Source organism: Anguilla anguilla, chromosome 19 (assembly GCF_013347855.1).
Source record: "Anguilla anguilla isolate fAngAng1 chromosome 19, fAngAng1.pri, whole genome shotgun sequence".
In the NCBI taxonomy this organism is placed as follows: Eukaryota; Metazoa; Chordata; class Actinopteri; order Anguilliformes; family Anguillidae; genus Anguilla; species Anguilla anguilla.
Window position 1 is genome coordinate 10,029,510 of NC_049219.1, and position 15,000 is coordinate 10,044,509.

The following is a 15,000-nucleotide window of genomic DNA, read 5'->3' on the forward strand; positions in this document are numbered from 1 at the left end:
AATTCGGAAATCTTCTCATGAAACTTGCATAAGGATTATTGGAGTTCTCAGATGCGACCCCCCCCCCCCCCCGCCCCCCCCCCGCCCCCCCCCACCCCGCCAATCACACCGCCACCACTCAACATCTGCATTCGTTTGCTTTCTGCCTCGGATCAACGGCAGTCCTCTGAAATTGATTCCGGAAATAAAATCCAATAAAATAAATATGTTTATGTGCATTTTCAAAAGACGGCGAAAAAAGCGTGGAACGGAATCCCTGGAGGCAGACGAGAGCGTCAACGTCAAAGGAATGTCAGCGCTAAGCCCGGAACATTCCGGATACGCATGCGTGGGGGGAATGGGGGGGAATGGGGGGGGGGGGGGGGGGGGGGGTCGGCGGTTCTGACAGACGGCGAGTTAATTTGAGGACAGGCGCGGGATCCCTCTCCCGCGTGACCCCGCCTCCGACCACGCCCGGGACCCGGTTGGGGGGAAAATTTGGCGGTAAATGGCGAGGAACGCCCCCCTCTCGTTGAGGCAAACCAACGGTATAATCTCGCCAGAAGATCAAAGCCCCCTTTCCCAGACACGGCCAGGGACTTGGCCGAACGGTTCGACAGGAAGTCGGGTCTGACGAGACGCCGGGGACAGGAAGTGCCCGCGGGCGCGATATACGACACCCAATAAGGCTGCGAGCGGTACAAGCAGCACTTTCCCCGCAGGCCAGGAAGCAGGAAGTCCTTCGGAAGCCGCGGCCGAGCTGAAGCACTCTCCGCGGTCAGGCGCGACCGCTCCAAAGGTGAAAGGTCGCGTTCTTTTTACGGCGAAGTGACAAGCTGACCCGAGTACCCGTACCCATGAGAGCCAGAATAACACGGCGGTATAAGAGTGACAGAGTGTGACAGAGCGGTCTTATCCTTGACGCGAGGCTGAACTGCATGCTCCTCGTCAATGGGCAGCTCATGAATGCAAATTTTCCTTTTTTCATGATGTTCACTTTATTTCATTTCTTTCTTATTTTAAAATCACGCAATATCGTCGCCGCAGCGATAGCAGAACGCAGTCGCGACGTTCCGACAGGCGACGGCCAACCGCTAAATGGGACGAGCTCCTCGGACAAGCTCGTTTAAAAAATAAATAATAAATTTAAAAACTAACACGCTGCAGGGATCCTCCAAAAGATTTCAGTCCTGCGCACACTACTACGCGAACGAGGTTTCTATAAAAGCCTGTCGGATTTCTAAGCTGACATCCTCAAGCTGTTTTCTGCCAAAAAACATTTTTTATTTATTTTTTTTAAACCTCCTCCTCTGCTCATGCGGTAACTCAGCTGAACGCACAGCCAAGTCTTCCCTCGCCACTTTGGTCTCTGTGGGATTGCGAGCCACGGCGTCCGTGGCTGAGAATTCCACCTGTTAGTGACGATACGCTGAAGATGTAAATTATCGGCTCGGAGTCCCCAGGCCCTTCCGCTAATTGACGGTTAATTACAGTAAAAAAAAAACCTCCGTCAAACTAGGCCGCTTCCTTGTCGTGGAAGCCGGGAGACAATATGAGATAATGCTGAGCTGTGAGGTCTTCGCTGAACGCACGAGTCTTTAAAAAAGGGGGAAAAATTACACAGGCTCAAAAAATAATAATAAATCTGTCAGCTGCTGTGGAAAAAAAAAAACGTACAACGTGAAACCTGGATTAAGCACGGTGCCTTCCCTCGAAACGAACAAAGACATTTGCACACGGTCACCCCTGTGTCATTTAGGGATTAGTCCATAGGCCATAAACACTGGACTCTACCCAGCTTTGCCGGATTAGAGGAAGGAGCTCTGCTGTGGAGGGCAAGTCATTTCAAGGTCAATAACATTACCCTATTTATATTACATTATATAACATTGTTATATTAAAATTACATTTCATTATTAAACCGAATGCCTGCCATCTTCAATAATGGGTAGTAACAAGATTCTCTCTCAGATAAAAAATAATAATAATAATTTATAAATTGCCAGAAAATGCCACCAGGTCTTTTGCTGTACTTAAGTCTCCACTCCTGCATGAAAAGTCCCTGACTGCTCCTCCTGATGCAGGATCACCATAGCAACCGCTCTGGCCAATGGGGACACAGAGGAGAGTTACAGGGTGCGGCCTCTCTGGAGCCCCTGTGCTGAGCGCACCGTGCAGGCCGCAGGCGCCAGTGTGGGAGTCCGGCCGCCGGACCATTTCGGTCGAACGCGCGGCTTAACGGTAGAACTTCCTCCGCCCCCCTTCCTCCTCGCCCCCCCCCCTCTCTCTCTCTCTCTCTCTCTCTCGCACACACACTCCTCCCTCCAGACCGTGACTCGGCAGGGCGGCGGGCAAGTCCGCGGAAAAGTTGCCGCTAATTTGCCTGGGCGGCGGTTGCCCGGGAAACGGGTTCAGAGCCGCTGCGCGTGCGTTGCAACTGCGAATCCGCGCCGGGGTGGGGGGGCACGCGACTCCAGACGCCTCCGCTCGGACAGCCGCCAACCCGCGGAGACGGCGAAGAACAGACGCAGTGTGTGTCTGCCATCATCAGGCACGAGGGGCCCAATCAAACTCTGACAAATTCAAAGAGGGGAAAGTTTCAGAATTAAACAACAGACACGCGTCATTTATTCCAATCAGCGTTTATTCGATCTTAATTTTGCGTATTAAAACTAATTGCATTTCAATGGGAAAACCTTTTGTTTTTTTTTCCCTTCCGAATGCAACAGCTGTCTTCCCCGATACGTTCCTCCTGCTCTGGCGACATCCGCCAACGAATAAAACGCAAGGAATCGTGGGCAATTAAAAGCGGTCCGTCTCGCAGATCACAAACGCCATCGGGGCGAATTTCCCCTTCAGGTTCGACGAGAGAGGGGGGCGACGCACCCGGCGACGAATCGGGACGAGCCGCCGCGCGGGGCCAGGTGATGTCAGAACGCCGCGCGCCGAACTAATCACAGGACACGAGCGACGAGGCGGTGGGGAGGGGGAGACACTCGGAAACAAATTACCAAATGAATTAAAGTATTTACTGTACAGACACAGACTATTAAACAAGGGCGGTTTTTGTTAACAGTGTATTTCTCACCGAATTGAGGGTTTTATAAGTTTGTTTCGCGCCGAAAACGCAATTAAACCTGAGATGAACGGAGACGCCGAGACACAATGCGACAAATTAACCCGAGCGGTCCGTTCAAAAGCGCCGCGGCCCCTTCCTACACAACCCCAGAGCACAAATTAAGGCTGCGCGCTAGCGCTCTGCTAACCCGACCGTGAAGAAGACGACACCAACAGACCACAAGCGCTTACAATATAAAAAGATTCCATCCAGAGTTACAAATTAGCAGATTAATTGGACCCGCTTGTCCTCGGCGGTTTGGCTTAAACGAAAGGAGCATCGAGGAAGAGGGAAGAAAAAGAAAATCAATTAGCCGACCAAGCGGCAACAGGCAAAATGGGATTTTTTTTTTTTTTTTTGTGAAGGTGCGGTGAACGAGGTGGGGAGGGGGGACGGGAGGGGAGGGGAGGGGAGGGGAGGGGAGGGGGGCGCTCGTTTGGAGAGCGTAACCGAACTGTCATTCTCAATGACCTGACATTATCGGCCCAACCTGACAGTAATTCCGGGAGAAAGATAAATCCAATTTTCAAATAAAGCAATTTGGCTCCCGTTGGCCTCTGTGCGAAACGGGCGGAGCGCGAAAAATAGAGGGAGGCGCTCGCTGGGGGGGCCTTCAGGGGGCGGAACATTCCGGAGCGGGGCGCGCAGAGACGTGTGGAGCATAATTATTATTATTATCACTATTACAAGCAGACGTTATTATAGGAGAACCACGAGGCGGACCATCAGACCAAGCGGAGGTAAATAACGGGGGGATTTAGAGATGAACAAACAGCCGGATGGCGGACGAGTCTGGCGTGGCGGGAACGAGTGATGCAGGCGTTTCAAACCCGCGGCCTCGCTCGCCCGCCATCGAGCCACAGCCCCGCCTCTCTTCACCGGTGACACACCTTTCTACTGCACAATGGACGCAACAGGCCCAGCTGCCCTCTGTTCCTCTCTCTCCCTCCCCCTTTCCCTCTTTCTCACTCTCTCTCTCCCCTCTTCCCTCTCTCTCTCTCTCTCTCTCTCTCTGTTTCTGTCTCCCTCTCTCTCTCTCTCTCTCTGTCTCCCCCTCTCTCTCTCCCTCTCCCTCTCCACGCAGGCGGGGAGCTTCCACTCCATTACGCACGAAGGCAAGGCGGCTGACGGCGGGGCGAGTTGGCGGGTCCGGCCGTGCGTAGGGTCCCGGGTGCGGAGGAGGAGGCGCGCCCCAACACCGGCAAGGTCGCGAGCCGCCCCTGCCGGTCGGGTCTGGGTTCGAGGCGCCCGGACGCAGGCGCGACCGGAGGTTCCGCCCCTGACCCCGCCCCCATCCCGCGGCTCCGCGCGAGATGCTAATTAATTTACGCCGCCCGGTTCCCGCCGCTGGACGGCACGCCCTTGAAGCCGGTTGGCACGGCTACGGCTCCCGCCCGCAAGGTCGCCAGGTCGGCAGTGAAGGACAGGATTAAGGCGTGTTCTGGGAGTACTGGGGAAGAGCGCCAGGCCAGCTCAAAAACTCTCTCTGTGTTCGTCTAAGGCAAGTAAACGCGCGCGCACACACACACACACACACACACACACGTGGCCTTTTTTATCCTCTTCAGTAATGCCCAACAGCTTCCCCTTCATCACGGTTTGTTCTCCCGTAGTTAAATTGTGGAACATTTATGACATCTGTTTCAACATTTTATAGTTAGACATAAGTATATTCTGAACTGTTCCCTCAGTGGTTTTCAATTTAGCACTGCTGCACTTCACAATCCCAAAATCCAGCAGGACAGTAACCCTTTATTATTAATAGCAGGGGCGGTATTAGTAGCAGTAGCAGCGACAGTAGTAGTAGTAGTACTAGTAGTAGTAGCATTACTAGTAGCGGTAGTTGTTTTGGGAGCGGTAGTAGTAACAGTAACATGTCAGATGGCTCAGTTATCACCTGGACAGCAAGCACCGGTGACGGTGAAGTTGAAACGTAAGATGAAGATGAAATGTAAACGGCCTTCCGGAACTTTCCGGTATGTAAACGCACGACGGATCGATCGGGCGTGTCAGCTTCGACGCAACGCAGGCGCAAGACGTGCTCTGCATCCTGATCGAGCGCTCAGCTCAACGCCGACGGCTCTGTTTGTGTCCGTCCCGCAGCAGCCCGACATGTCTTTTGGGATCATTAAGATATATATGAACGGGATTTTTTTTTTTTTTAAAAGCTACAGTTACAAAGCTGGCCGCACCAGAACGTTCCGTCACAATGGAGACCCACCGAGCGGCAGGAGGAGCAGGAGCGAGCGCCGGCCTTGGGCATCTGGTCAGTAAATAAAACACCGGCGACGGCACGGCCATCAATCACTTAAATTAAAGATCGCAGAAGTGTCAGCCGGTAAAGCGGTCGAGCTCGGCGAAGACGCGCGTCAGCGGCAGAGCCTGGGTAACGGAGAGGCTAGGCTAACGCGGCTAGGCTAGGCTACGCGTGGAGGTGACGCGCGGTGGTAAAGGAGCGGCTTTCTGGCGCGGGGGTGCGGGGGTGTGGGGGGGGGGGGGGGTAAAGGGGAGGGGTCACTCACCGGCGAGGAGGAAGGTGATGAGGCAGGTCTCTTTGGGCATGTAGAGCTTGAGCCGGGAGCCGCTGAACACGTACTCCACCACCGCCTCCGAGCGGCCCGCCCGCTGCAGGAAGGGCAGGAACTGCTTGGCCTTCTGCGTCTCCTGTGGGAGAGGAAGCAGGAGCCAAACGCGCCTCAGTTACGCGGCTCGCACACACGCGTGTACAGCTGTCTCACACACGCGTCTTCACCAGAATCACACACGCGTGTTCACCAGAATCACACACGCGTGTTCACCAGAATCACACACGCGTGTTCACCAGAATCACACACGCGTGTACAGCCGTCACACACATGCATGCCCAACCAAACTCATGCAACGTGAACACCAACGAGTACGAACGGCACGGCTCAATTTTTGTCGAGCACGCTCAGGACACCGCCCCCTGCTGTAGGGGAGTACCCATGAACACGCACACATCCACACATACCAGTGGGCTTTTAAGTGTCCCAGCAAATCCCAGCGATGTATAAAATCAGCCGCACAGCCGTTTCAGACTCTTAAACGCCTACAGAGCGGCGAATGAGGCAGTACCTCAGGCCCTCCGTTACTTAACGCACAGCGTCCCGGACAGGAAGCTGAATCACTCACTCACTCAGACAGGTGCGGCGCGAGCTTCCTGTTTTTTTTTTTTTTTTTTTTACTGGCGACCTTAAACCCCCCAACAACCCGGAGAATAACAACATAAAACAAAATGAAAGAAGGAGAGAAAGCGAGCCAGCTCCGAACGGACAGCGGAGATAAAGATTGATTGCGAAATGTATTTTAGGAAATGTAGTAAAGTGTGGGGGGGTGGGGGGGCGGAGGGAAAGCGTGCGGCGACAGTGACAGAGATATACGGGCCGGTTTGTTCGCGGTAAAAAGGCGTCGTTTGACCGGGGACTGCGCAGAGGTCGCGGGGGGAGCGTGGCTCGGAGTCGGAGTCGTTCCCGGTTTAAGAGGCGCACGTTTGGGTTTTTTGCAAGCGTCGCTTTGGCAGGACGCCCCGCGGCTGTCTGGGACCGTTACTCAAGGGGTGTTCATTTCAAACGAGCGGTTTTGTTTTTTTGGGGGGGTTTTTTTCCCCCAGAGCTGGAATAAACAAACAAAAAAAATGAAAAGGAAAGCGATCCCGGAAGGACTTCTCGAAGCCAAGGTGCCCCGCGCGCAGCTGCTGAACATCTGGCCCCGCCCACGCTGTACCAGGAGGGGGCGCCGTCGAGGCTTTTCAGCCGCCGACCTGCAGCTCGGGCCGGCGATAACCGAAAATAAATTTAAAAAGACACCGAGAACAAAGCAGAGGCCTGTTCAGACCAGCGGAGAATCAAACACAGACACACCACGGAGAAGAGAGAATTTTTTTTTAAAAACAAGCGCACAAACAAACAACGTTTCCCCGGAAACAGGCCGGTCTGGAGTCACGTCGGGCGGGTGGGAATTAAATCAGCGGTGACATCGACAGGCTGCCTTTTCCATCTCGCGGTGCGGCGGCGAAGTCTCTGGCGGTTCGGAGAGGCTCCCGGCCCTGAAACCCGACGAGGAAGACTGTTTACCCCCCTCCCCCGCCCCCGCCCCCGAGGAGCCGCCGCCCTCCCGGCGGAGAGAGGCTTACCGATTCTCCCAGCATGCACTTCACCCCGCTACCAGGCTTCCAGGGGAGCGAGAGATGTTTTCACAACAGGAGGGGCGCGAAGCCCGCAAGAAAAAATCATTTGAAATCGGCACACGCAGGGCAGATTGGGGAATTCGCTGAAGGTCAAATTATTTTGGGGGATAGAAAAAAAAAAAAAACAGAAGACACCTCTGCAATATTAAAACTGAGGATTAATTAGGCCTTTTAAACGAGTACATCCGTAAAGTGTCAGTTGCAAGGCGCTGCTGCATTTGAGCTTGCAGGAAATGGGATGCATAGCTACTTCCTGCAAAGGTCACGACCCTGCTCTGGACTGCTGAGGCATGCGTGAGCTACACAAAGGGGAAGCCGCATCGAGTTGGCACAAGGAGCCGAAATGGCGGCGGCCATCTTAAATCCGAGCTCAGGAACTAATCACTGCACACCTCGCATCCTGTTCCAGGTCAGAGGTGAAGTCCCCGCCCGGCGCCAGATTCAGTACCTTCCTGAGACTCAGGCGACTGAAGGGAAAGTCTGGACCGCGGCAGACTACAGACCGGCTGTGCCTAACGACACGGAGTGACAGAAAAGCCCCGGATTCTATTTTTGGGGCTCGTAATGGTTATTACATTAGCGTGCCCTCGCGCGAGCGAGAGAGCGCAGCCGCTGCCAGGAAGAGGCGGGCGGGCGGGCGGTGTCTCGGGCGCGGTGGCCTCCCCCCGTCGCGAAACGCGGGGACCGGGAGACATCCATCAGACGACGGGTCCATTAGAAAAATCAACTGCCCGCCGCCCGTCTCCGGAACCTTCCGCCTGATCTACGGGTTTCCTCGCGGCGTGAGGGGGGGGGAAACGGTCCGAACGGGCGTGGCGGTGGGGGGGGGGTGAGAGATGAGAGAGAGCCGGGCCGTTAACCCTCCACCGACGACGGGCGGGGGGGGGGGGGGTCCGCCACGGCCATGAAAAGAAAAAAAAAAAAACGACGGACAGGTCGCCTCTCGTAAAAAAAAAAACAAAATAAAAATGGGTGATTTGAGTTTGAGGGCGGGGTGGCCGGTCGTTAACGGCCCCGCGTTTGGGTTTTATGAGCAGGAGCGCGTTTTCGGGCTCGTTATGTTATACAGCGGGGTTTATAGAACAAAGTAAAATTTAACGGCCGCTGGGGACGCGGGGACGCGGGGTATGATTTACGGCCCGATTATTAGCGTATGTTCGGGGCGCGTAAATAAGCAGCGGGAGGGCGAGCGAGTTATTTATTCACCGGGCCGGATATTTAAAGGGCGCCAGACGGGCCGAGTTATGAAAAGATGGCACCCTTTTAAACGTCCCGAACGGAGCGTGCTTTCGCGGGTCGCACCCGAGAGGCCGGCTGACCCGGTCCGGACTAGCACGCTCGTTCCCCCCCCGGGACCTCGCCTTTCAAAGACTCTCCGACTTTCGCCCGAGAGAACTTTCGCTTTCCGTCTCCAAAACCGAAGGCGCGTTTAAATGTATTGTTTCGTCATGAAGCGTTGATGTTTTTCTGGAGCGCAGTTCCAGGCTCCTTCTGGACCGAAAACTGACCGTTTCTCTCTACTGCGCCGGACTGGGAAAAAAAGAACTTAAAAAACGCAGCAGTGATCTCGGTGTGAAAAGCAGGGAGGGGCGTGAGGCGTCTGAGGTGACCCCGTTACAGACGCGTTCACACGGGGCGGCGAGCTCAAACTGCAATCTAAGCGCCCCGAAAACTAAAGAGGACCTTCTGCGACTCGATATCGCCCCGGAGCCGTCGAGAAGCCGCTGGTGACGCGGGACCCACCTCTCGCCCCCGAGGGGTTTGACGTTCCGGTCGAATAAGAATCTGCTGAGAAGACACCGCAAGCCCCTTTTCCCAGTTGCCTTCTGGGTAATGGAGTTCTTTTGTTCACTTAATGTGAATCTCGGGCATTACTTCTGCGGTAATCACTGAAACTGGGTCACAGGCAGAGCCGTGAAGGGACATACCCAGAGATGGGAAATGGCAGGGGTTTTTTTTCAGTAGCGTATTTTTTTTTCTTTTTTAAATAAGGCTACGAGGGGGTTGGGTGGTGGGGAGTTGGGGGGGGGGCTGCATTTCCACAACACCTCGCTTCCTTCCTAGCACTTACCCCAGAAATGTCGGCCACCCGGTGAATGGGAACCTCCTTCTTGCTGTGGAGCCCTTTGGCGTTCTTGATGGCCCTGTAATTAAAAAAAAAACAGGGGGACCTCGTTACGGCAGCCTTCGGGGCCCGGGGAAAAATTACTCCCATCCGCGCGAAACACATTTCAACCGCCGCTGCCGTCAGCTTAACAGCGGCGTTACACAGAGGGCACCCCGCGGGGTCACATTTTAAATACCACCAATACGCACGGCGGGATGTTTACTACACCAAACCTGTGGGTGAGAACACCAAAACAAAACACACACCTGCTTAAAAGGTTAGCACAGCACAGTTAGCCGCGGGATCCCAACATAGAACATTTTGGTTATAAGCGCAGTTTCCAGTTTCCTAAAGCTTTCCAGATGCATTAAGATAGATAAAGACCAGAGACTTAAGTTCCCCACATGCACTCACGCACTCACACACACACACACACACACTTATACACTCAGAGACACACACGCACTCACACACACACACACACTCACACACACACACACTAACACACACACTTAAACACTCAGAGACACACACGCGTGGTTTCGGCGGGGCGGGGCGCGCTGGGACCCTTACCTGGCCTCGGCGGCGAGCAGCTCGTCGTAGTGGGAGGACCTCTGGTCGTCGTCCTGGCGATACCGGATCACCGTGGCCAGCCCTTTGCTGACGAGCGCCTCGGCGATGTTGCTGTGGGAGACAGAGCGCGAGGGGGCCGCTGATTAGGAAGCCGCGCGCGCGTGTGTGGACCGCGAGAGCTGCACTCCAAGTCAACACCCCCGGACTACAAATCCCAGCTTTTAACACCTCCATTGGCGGCCATTTGAGTACATGCAGAATGAGGACGTTACAGGGAAAATGGTTTCCGTTACACAAGATGGAGGTGGACTGGGGAGACGTAGGGCTTTAACTGAGAAAGTTTGGGCAGCAGCAGTCATTAGTGAAATGGGTCTCAAACTTCAAAAAGCACAGAGACCTACAGTGTTGAAAAAGTGGCCAGTGAATGTCCTGTACTGCATTATTCCGCACGTGTTATATAGAAAATGTGTGTTATATAGAAAAATGACTCACTGAGAATTCTGACCCGCAAAATATGACAGGGTTCAGAAACGTTTCTGCCTGGTGCCTGGTCTATTCACTTAAAAATAATAATTATTTTTTTTAATAAAAAAAAGAAAGGCAATGATTACAAACACCTGGAGAGCAGCAGGCCAGGTCGAGCAGAAAGAAATCAGGACGGCTCTGAATCGCAGGCCGCCCGCGACGGAGCACCCACGGACCCGAAAAAGACAAAGAGGCGAGCCGATCTAATTACCCGCGGCGCTCACGCTAACGCGCCGGCTACGCAATCAGCTGCGCCCCGCCGTGTCCCGCGGAGCCGGCGATGAGTCATCGGCCCGAGGATCCGGCCTCCATCGTCCTGGCAACCAGTTCAGCCGAGGAGAACCGGGGGGAAATCCGGCGACGGACGTTTCTCGCATTTATTTTTTCCCGACGCCGGATCGAATCGGAATTTATTTATTTTTTATTTTTTTAACGCCGCGTCCCGTACGGAGCGTGTTTCGGGGGCCTGGGTGTGTTTCCGAGCGCTGCGTTGAGAGTCGGTGGGGCCCGTCCTGTCTCGTGCCGGGGGACTGGGGGGCGATCCCTCGAACGTTCGGCTGCAAAAAAAAAAAACCGGAACCCGATAACCCGAGTGTTGTTTTCGTGAAGAACCGTCTTGAATAAAATGGCCGGTTCGGGACGCTGTGACAAGGTCATCATCCCGGGACAAAGGAGAGCGCCCGAATAAACGCACCGGGGCCCATTTCAAATTTCCCTTCCTTTTTTCATTTTCGGGAGCATTTCTACTCTGAGATTTAAAAGCATACAAAATGTCACAATGGGAGCTCAAATTACTTTAATTGGCAAGGCTCGCTCCTCTCCCATCTCCCAGTGTTGGAAGCAAAGCGGGGGGGGGGGGGGGTGGTATGGGATTGGACTTCAGAAAGCAGCGGAAACTTCCGACTCGCACAAAGAGCGCTTAAAAAGTGCCCCGAGAACGCCGCGCTCCCCAATCAGAGCGTTTCTGTGACAAAAGCGGCGTGAAGAGCTCGACCCAGTTTGGAACAGACTCCACAGACCCGAGACTGCTCTCTCCGCCACAGACACTGCAGATTCCACGCTTGCCCCGAACGACGCAGGGGCACGGCCATCGTTCGACACGACGGACAACCTGAGCCCCCGTACTCACACGCTGCAGTAAGCCAGAGACATTTATGGACAGACCGGCAGGCAGGCAGGCAGGCAGACAGACAGACAGACAGGCAGGCAGGCAGGCAGACAGGCAGACAGGCAGACAGGCAGACAGACAGGCAGGCAGGCAGACAGAGGGCTCCAACAGCTGCACCTGCAGGAAGTTCTGGCACCTGGTTCGCACAGCTACGGTAGTTATCTGTTAATATGCATGAACAGACCCGTGTGCATATACACGCTCAGGCTGTGAAATCAATGTGAATAAATAAATTAAACAACCATATTAAAGCACCACATGCGGCAAGCCCAAGTACAGACTAAACACACACACACACACACACACACACAGACCGTGCACCACACAACACAAACACTAACACACACACACACTAACACTAACCATAACACTAACACACACACACACACTAACACACACACACTAACACTAACCATAACACTAACACTAACACACACAGACACACACACACACTTTGTGCGATGTATTTCATGACACATCAGTCTTCGTGTAGGAAAAGCCAATCAGAAGTCCACGCTCTGACACACTGGGGACCAGTAAACGGGTGGGAGCAGAAGGACGGCGTGACATTGCTGCTCTCGCCCCCCCCCCCCCGCGGGCGCTAGGCGCTAGCTCCCGAACCGAAGAGCCCGCATAACGACGTTCAGCCCGCCGGCCAGGTGCGTGCTCGGCGCGGAGGGGCGTCAAACGCACCCCCTGCACCGCCGAAAGGGTGGGGGGGGGGGGGTCTCGCTTAGACACGGACCACAATTCAGTGCGTGACATTGGAGCTGCTCACTTTCAATCTCTTCATCTGTCTATCTGTATACGCCGTGAGAAGGATATACTCTACCTCTTTCTACATTCAAATGTATTTAAATATAACGTACGTATGTACATATTTATACATAAATGAGGAAGCGTATAGAAGATCAAATGCAAATACGCACACATGAAAAATATACATATGCACACACATATATATATACACACACAGTGTACACATACTGTACACACACACACAAACACACACACACACTCGGCACAGAAGGCGGCTCCACGCAGATGAAACTCCCAGCAGCCCGCAGGTGTGAAAGCTCTCCCAGACCGTCGTGATCACCAAACACGCTTCCTTCGTCACGTCTCTCGTTCTTTAGTAATCGTCCCTCTCCGAATCGAAAGCACCCCCCCCCCTCCCGAAACGCGGTGTGCGGTGAGATTTGGTTCCGCTCCCCGCTCCACCTGCCCCGAGGCGTCGGCGCCACCTGTCACCAGCACGGTGGCGGGATGCGTCACCTCTCGCACGCTGATTACCTCGTCACCGCGCCCGGAGCGGCGTCCGGGGCGGGGTGGGGTGGGGCGGGGCCACGCGCCGGGAGTTTCGGACGCGCCCCGGCAAGACGCGGCGTTGGATAACGCGTGGCGGGAACGCCTGCTAAAGGCGGGAAAGTTTGCGTCACCGTCGTCCGCCAAAAGCCAACAAACTCCGTTCTGCTTCACGAAGGCCGAGCGGAATACATGTCACTGAACTAACTGCTTTGCGACAGCCCTGTCGAAGCGGCCCCCCCTTCGTTTCGACAGGCGTACTGGCTTAAAAATTCGAGCACCACATTCGAGCATCGCCGTGGCGACGAGCCAATGTGCACAGGCGTCCAACAGAACTCCTGATTGAAAATTCATGGGTTTTTTTTTTTTTCCCCGCCAAGGACCTTCACAAAACAAAAAAATAAATAAAAACAAAAAAAAAGTTCAGTTACCGGCCTTTGGCGGTAAAAGCGGTAAACCGCGTCCTCGGCCAAAACGAAACTGCCGGCCCGCACCCGCAGCGCTTTCGCAGCCTTGAACCTTCCCCCGTTTGAAATAAAGCGCCTTCAAGGTTTCCGCACCAAAAATAAAAACAGAAAAACAGAAAAAAAGCTCCCGAGTTACTTGAAGGTTAAGTGAGAAACTTCCGTCCGCGCACCCGTAAATCCAGCCCGCCCCCCGCTGCCAGCTGGAAGGCTTCTCAGCGGCTCGCTCTAGATCTGATTCCAGAGTGTTTACCTCTCGTGCCGTGAGGAACGACCGGGCGAGCGAGCGGTAAATTATACCGCGAGGCCTAAATCCGCTTTCGTTTCTACTGTTTATTATTCTTACCGTTTCAAACGAAGATGGAAATGTGTTGAACACTTACTAATGTTTCCCCTAATGTCGGCCTTTTCACAACCTTAATAAGCTCAACGGTGGTTTTGTGCGCTACCCAAACTGACCTACTCGCCCACCTTTCCGGCGTCGAACGCCAAAGAGGACACGAGCTCCAAACACAAATCAGGGCCGAGGAGAGATCCCCGCCCGTCGCTCGAAGATTCCCATCGCGCCGCTCGAGGTTGCGGCTGCCGGCCGGTCCGACGCTCCGCGAGATTGACGTTCCGAAGTTTCTGCGTCCCGTCCACTGACCCTGACGCGACCCGAAAACTTTCTCGAGGCAAAAAAAAAAAACTCAGACCAAAAACTGCTGATCGCGGCGATCCGTACCACACTACTACTACGTACGTGCGTGCACGGGCAGGGCATCCATCTTGGGACGGTTGTAAAAAAACGAATGGCGCTGCGCCACACCGATGGCTCTGGGCCAAGTTAGCGTGATTGCTAACGCGCGCGGCTTCCTCTCCATGTAATCCAGGCATGTAGCCGCGGCGGAGAGCCTTCGTCTTCCCCGCATCGTTCCTCACGCCGTAATAATTGAATTCCCTCGATGACGGCGCTAAAGTTGATTAATAACCCGGGAACGCACACGGAGCGCATAAGCGTACGCCGCTATGAAAAATCTCAAGGCCACACCGGCCCGTTTGGCAATCCGTAAAAAAAAAATTCACATTAGCCACAGCTACTAAGTGTAAACATCCATTAGCTTCTTCTGTTTTTAATTTGTTTATCTATTATTATTATTTTTTTTTATGGACAGGTTACACGCAGCTGGCGGAGCGATCAATCACGCGCCCGGGGATGGGAGGGGCTCAACGCCCACTCTGGTGGGAGGGGGGAGGAGTAGTTGGCTTTGGGGGGGGGGGGGGGGGGGGGGCGAGGGGGGTGTTTATGGGGCTGACAGATTACAGTGTCCCTTCCATCCAGAGCGGATACTCACATTCCGCCAATGGTGACGGTGGCACAGGTGCGTTCTGGGAAGGCCGGGATGGAGCCCCCGCCCAGGTCTGAGGCGGCGGTGGCGGCTCTGATGTAATCCACCGTCACGTTCACCTGAAACCAGAATTCACGTTAACCGTCAAGCAATTTTTTATTTATTTTAGATATCTGTAAAAACATAAATAATAAAAGCTATAATCTTAAACCGACAACACTAAGCA

General features: G+C 54.1%; 1 protein-coding gene across 1 annotated transcript in view; it reads right to left on the reverse strand.

Moving 5' to 3' along the window:
• The window catches only part of snd1 (staphylococcal nuclease and tudor domain containing 1), a 108,241-nt gene that overhangs the window by 53,373 nt on the left and 39,868 nt on the right, over positions 1-15,000 (reverse strand). The window contains exons 12-17 of the mRNA XM_035402225.1: positions 14,781-14,893; positions 9,985-10,095; positions 9,376-9,448; positions 5,616-5,761; positions 2,047-2,082; positions 540-609 (exon numbers count right to left, since the gene is read on the reverse strand). Of these exons, the coding sequence (XP_035258116.1) occupies positions 540-609; positions 2,047-2,082; positions 5,616-5,761; positions 9,376-9,448; positions 9,985-10,095; positions 14,781-14,893 (549 nt within the window). The remainder of the gene's footprint in view (positions 1-539; positions 610-2,046; positions 2,083-5,615; positions 5,762-9,375; positions 9,449-9,984; positions 10,096-14,780; positions 14,894-15,000) is intronic.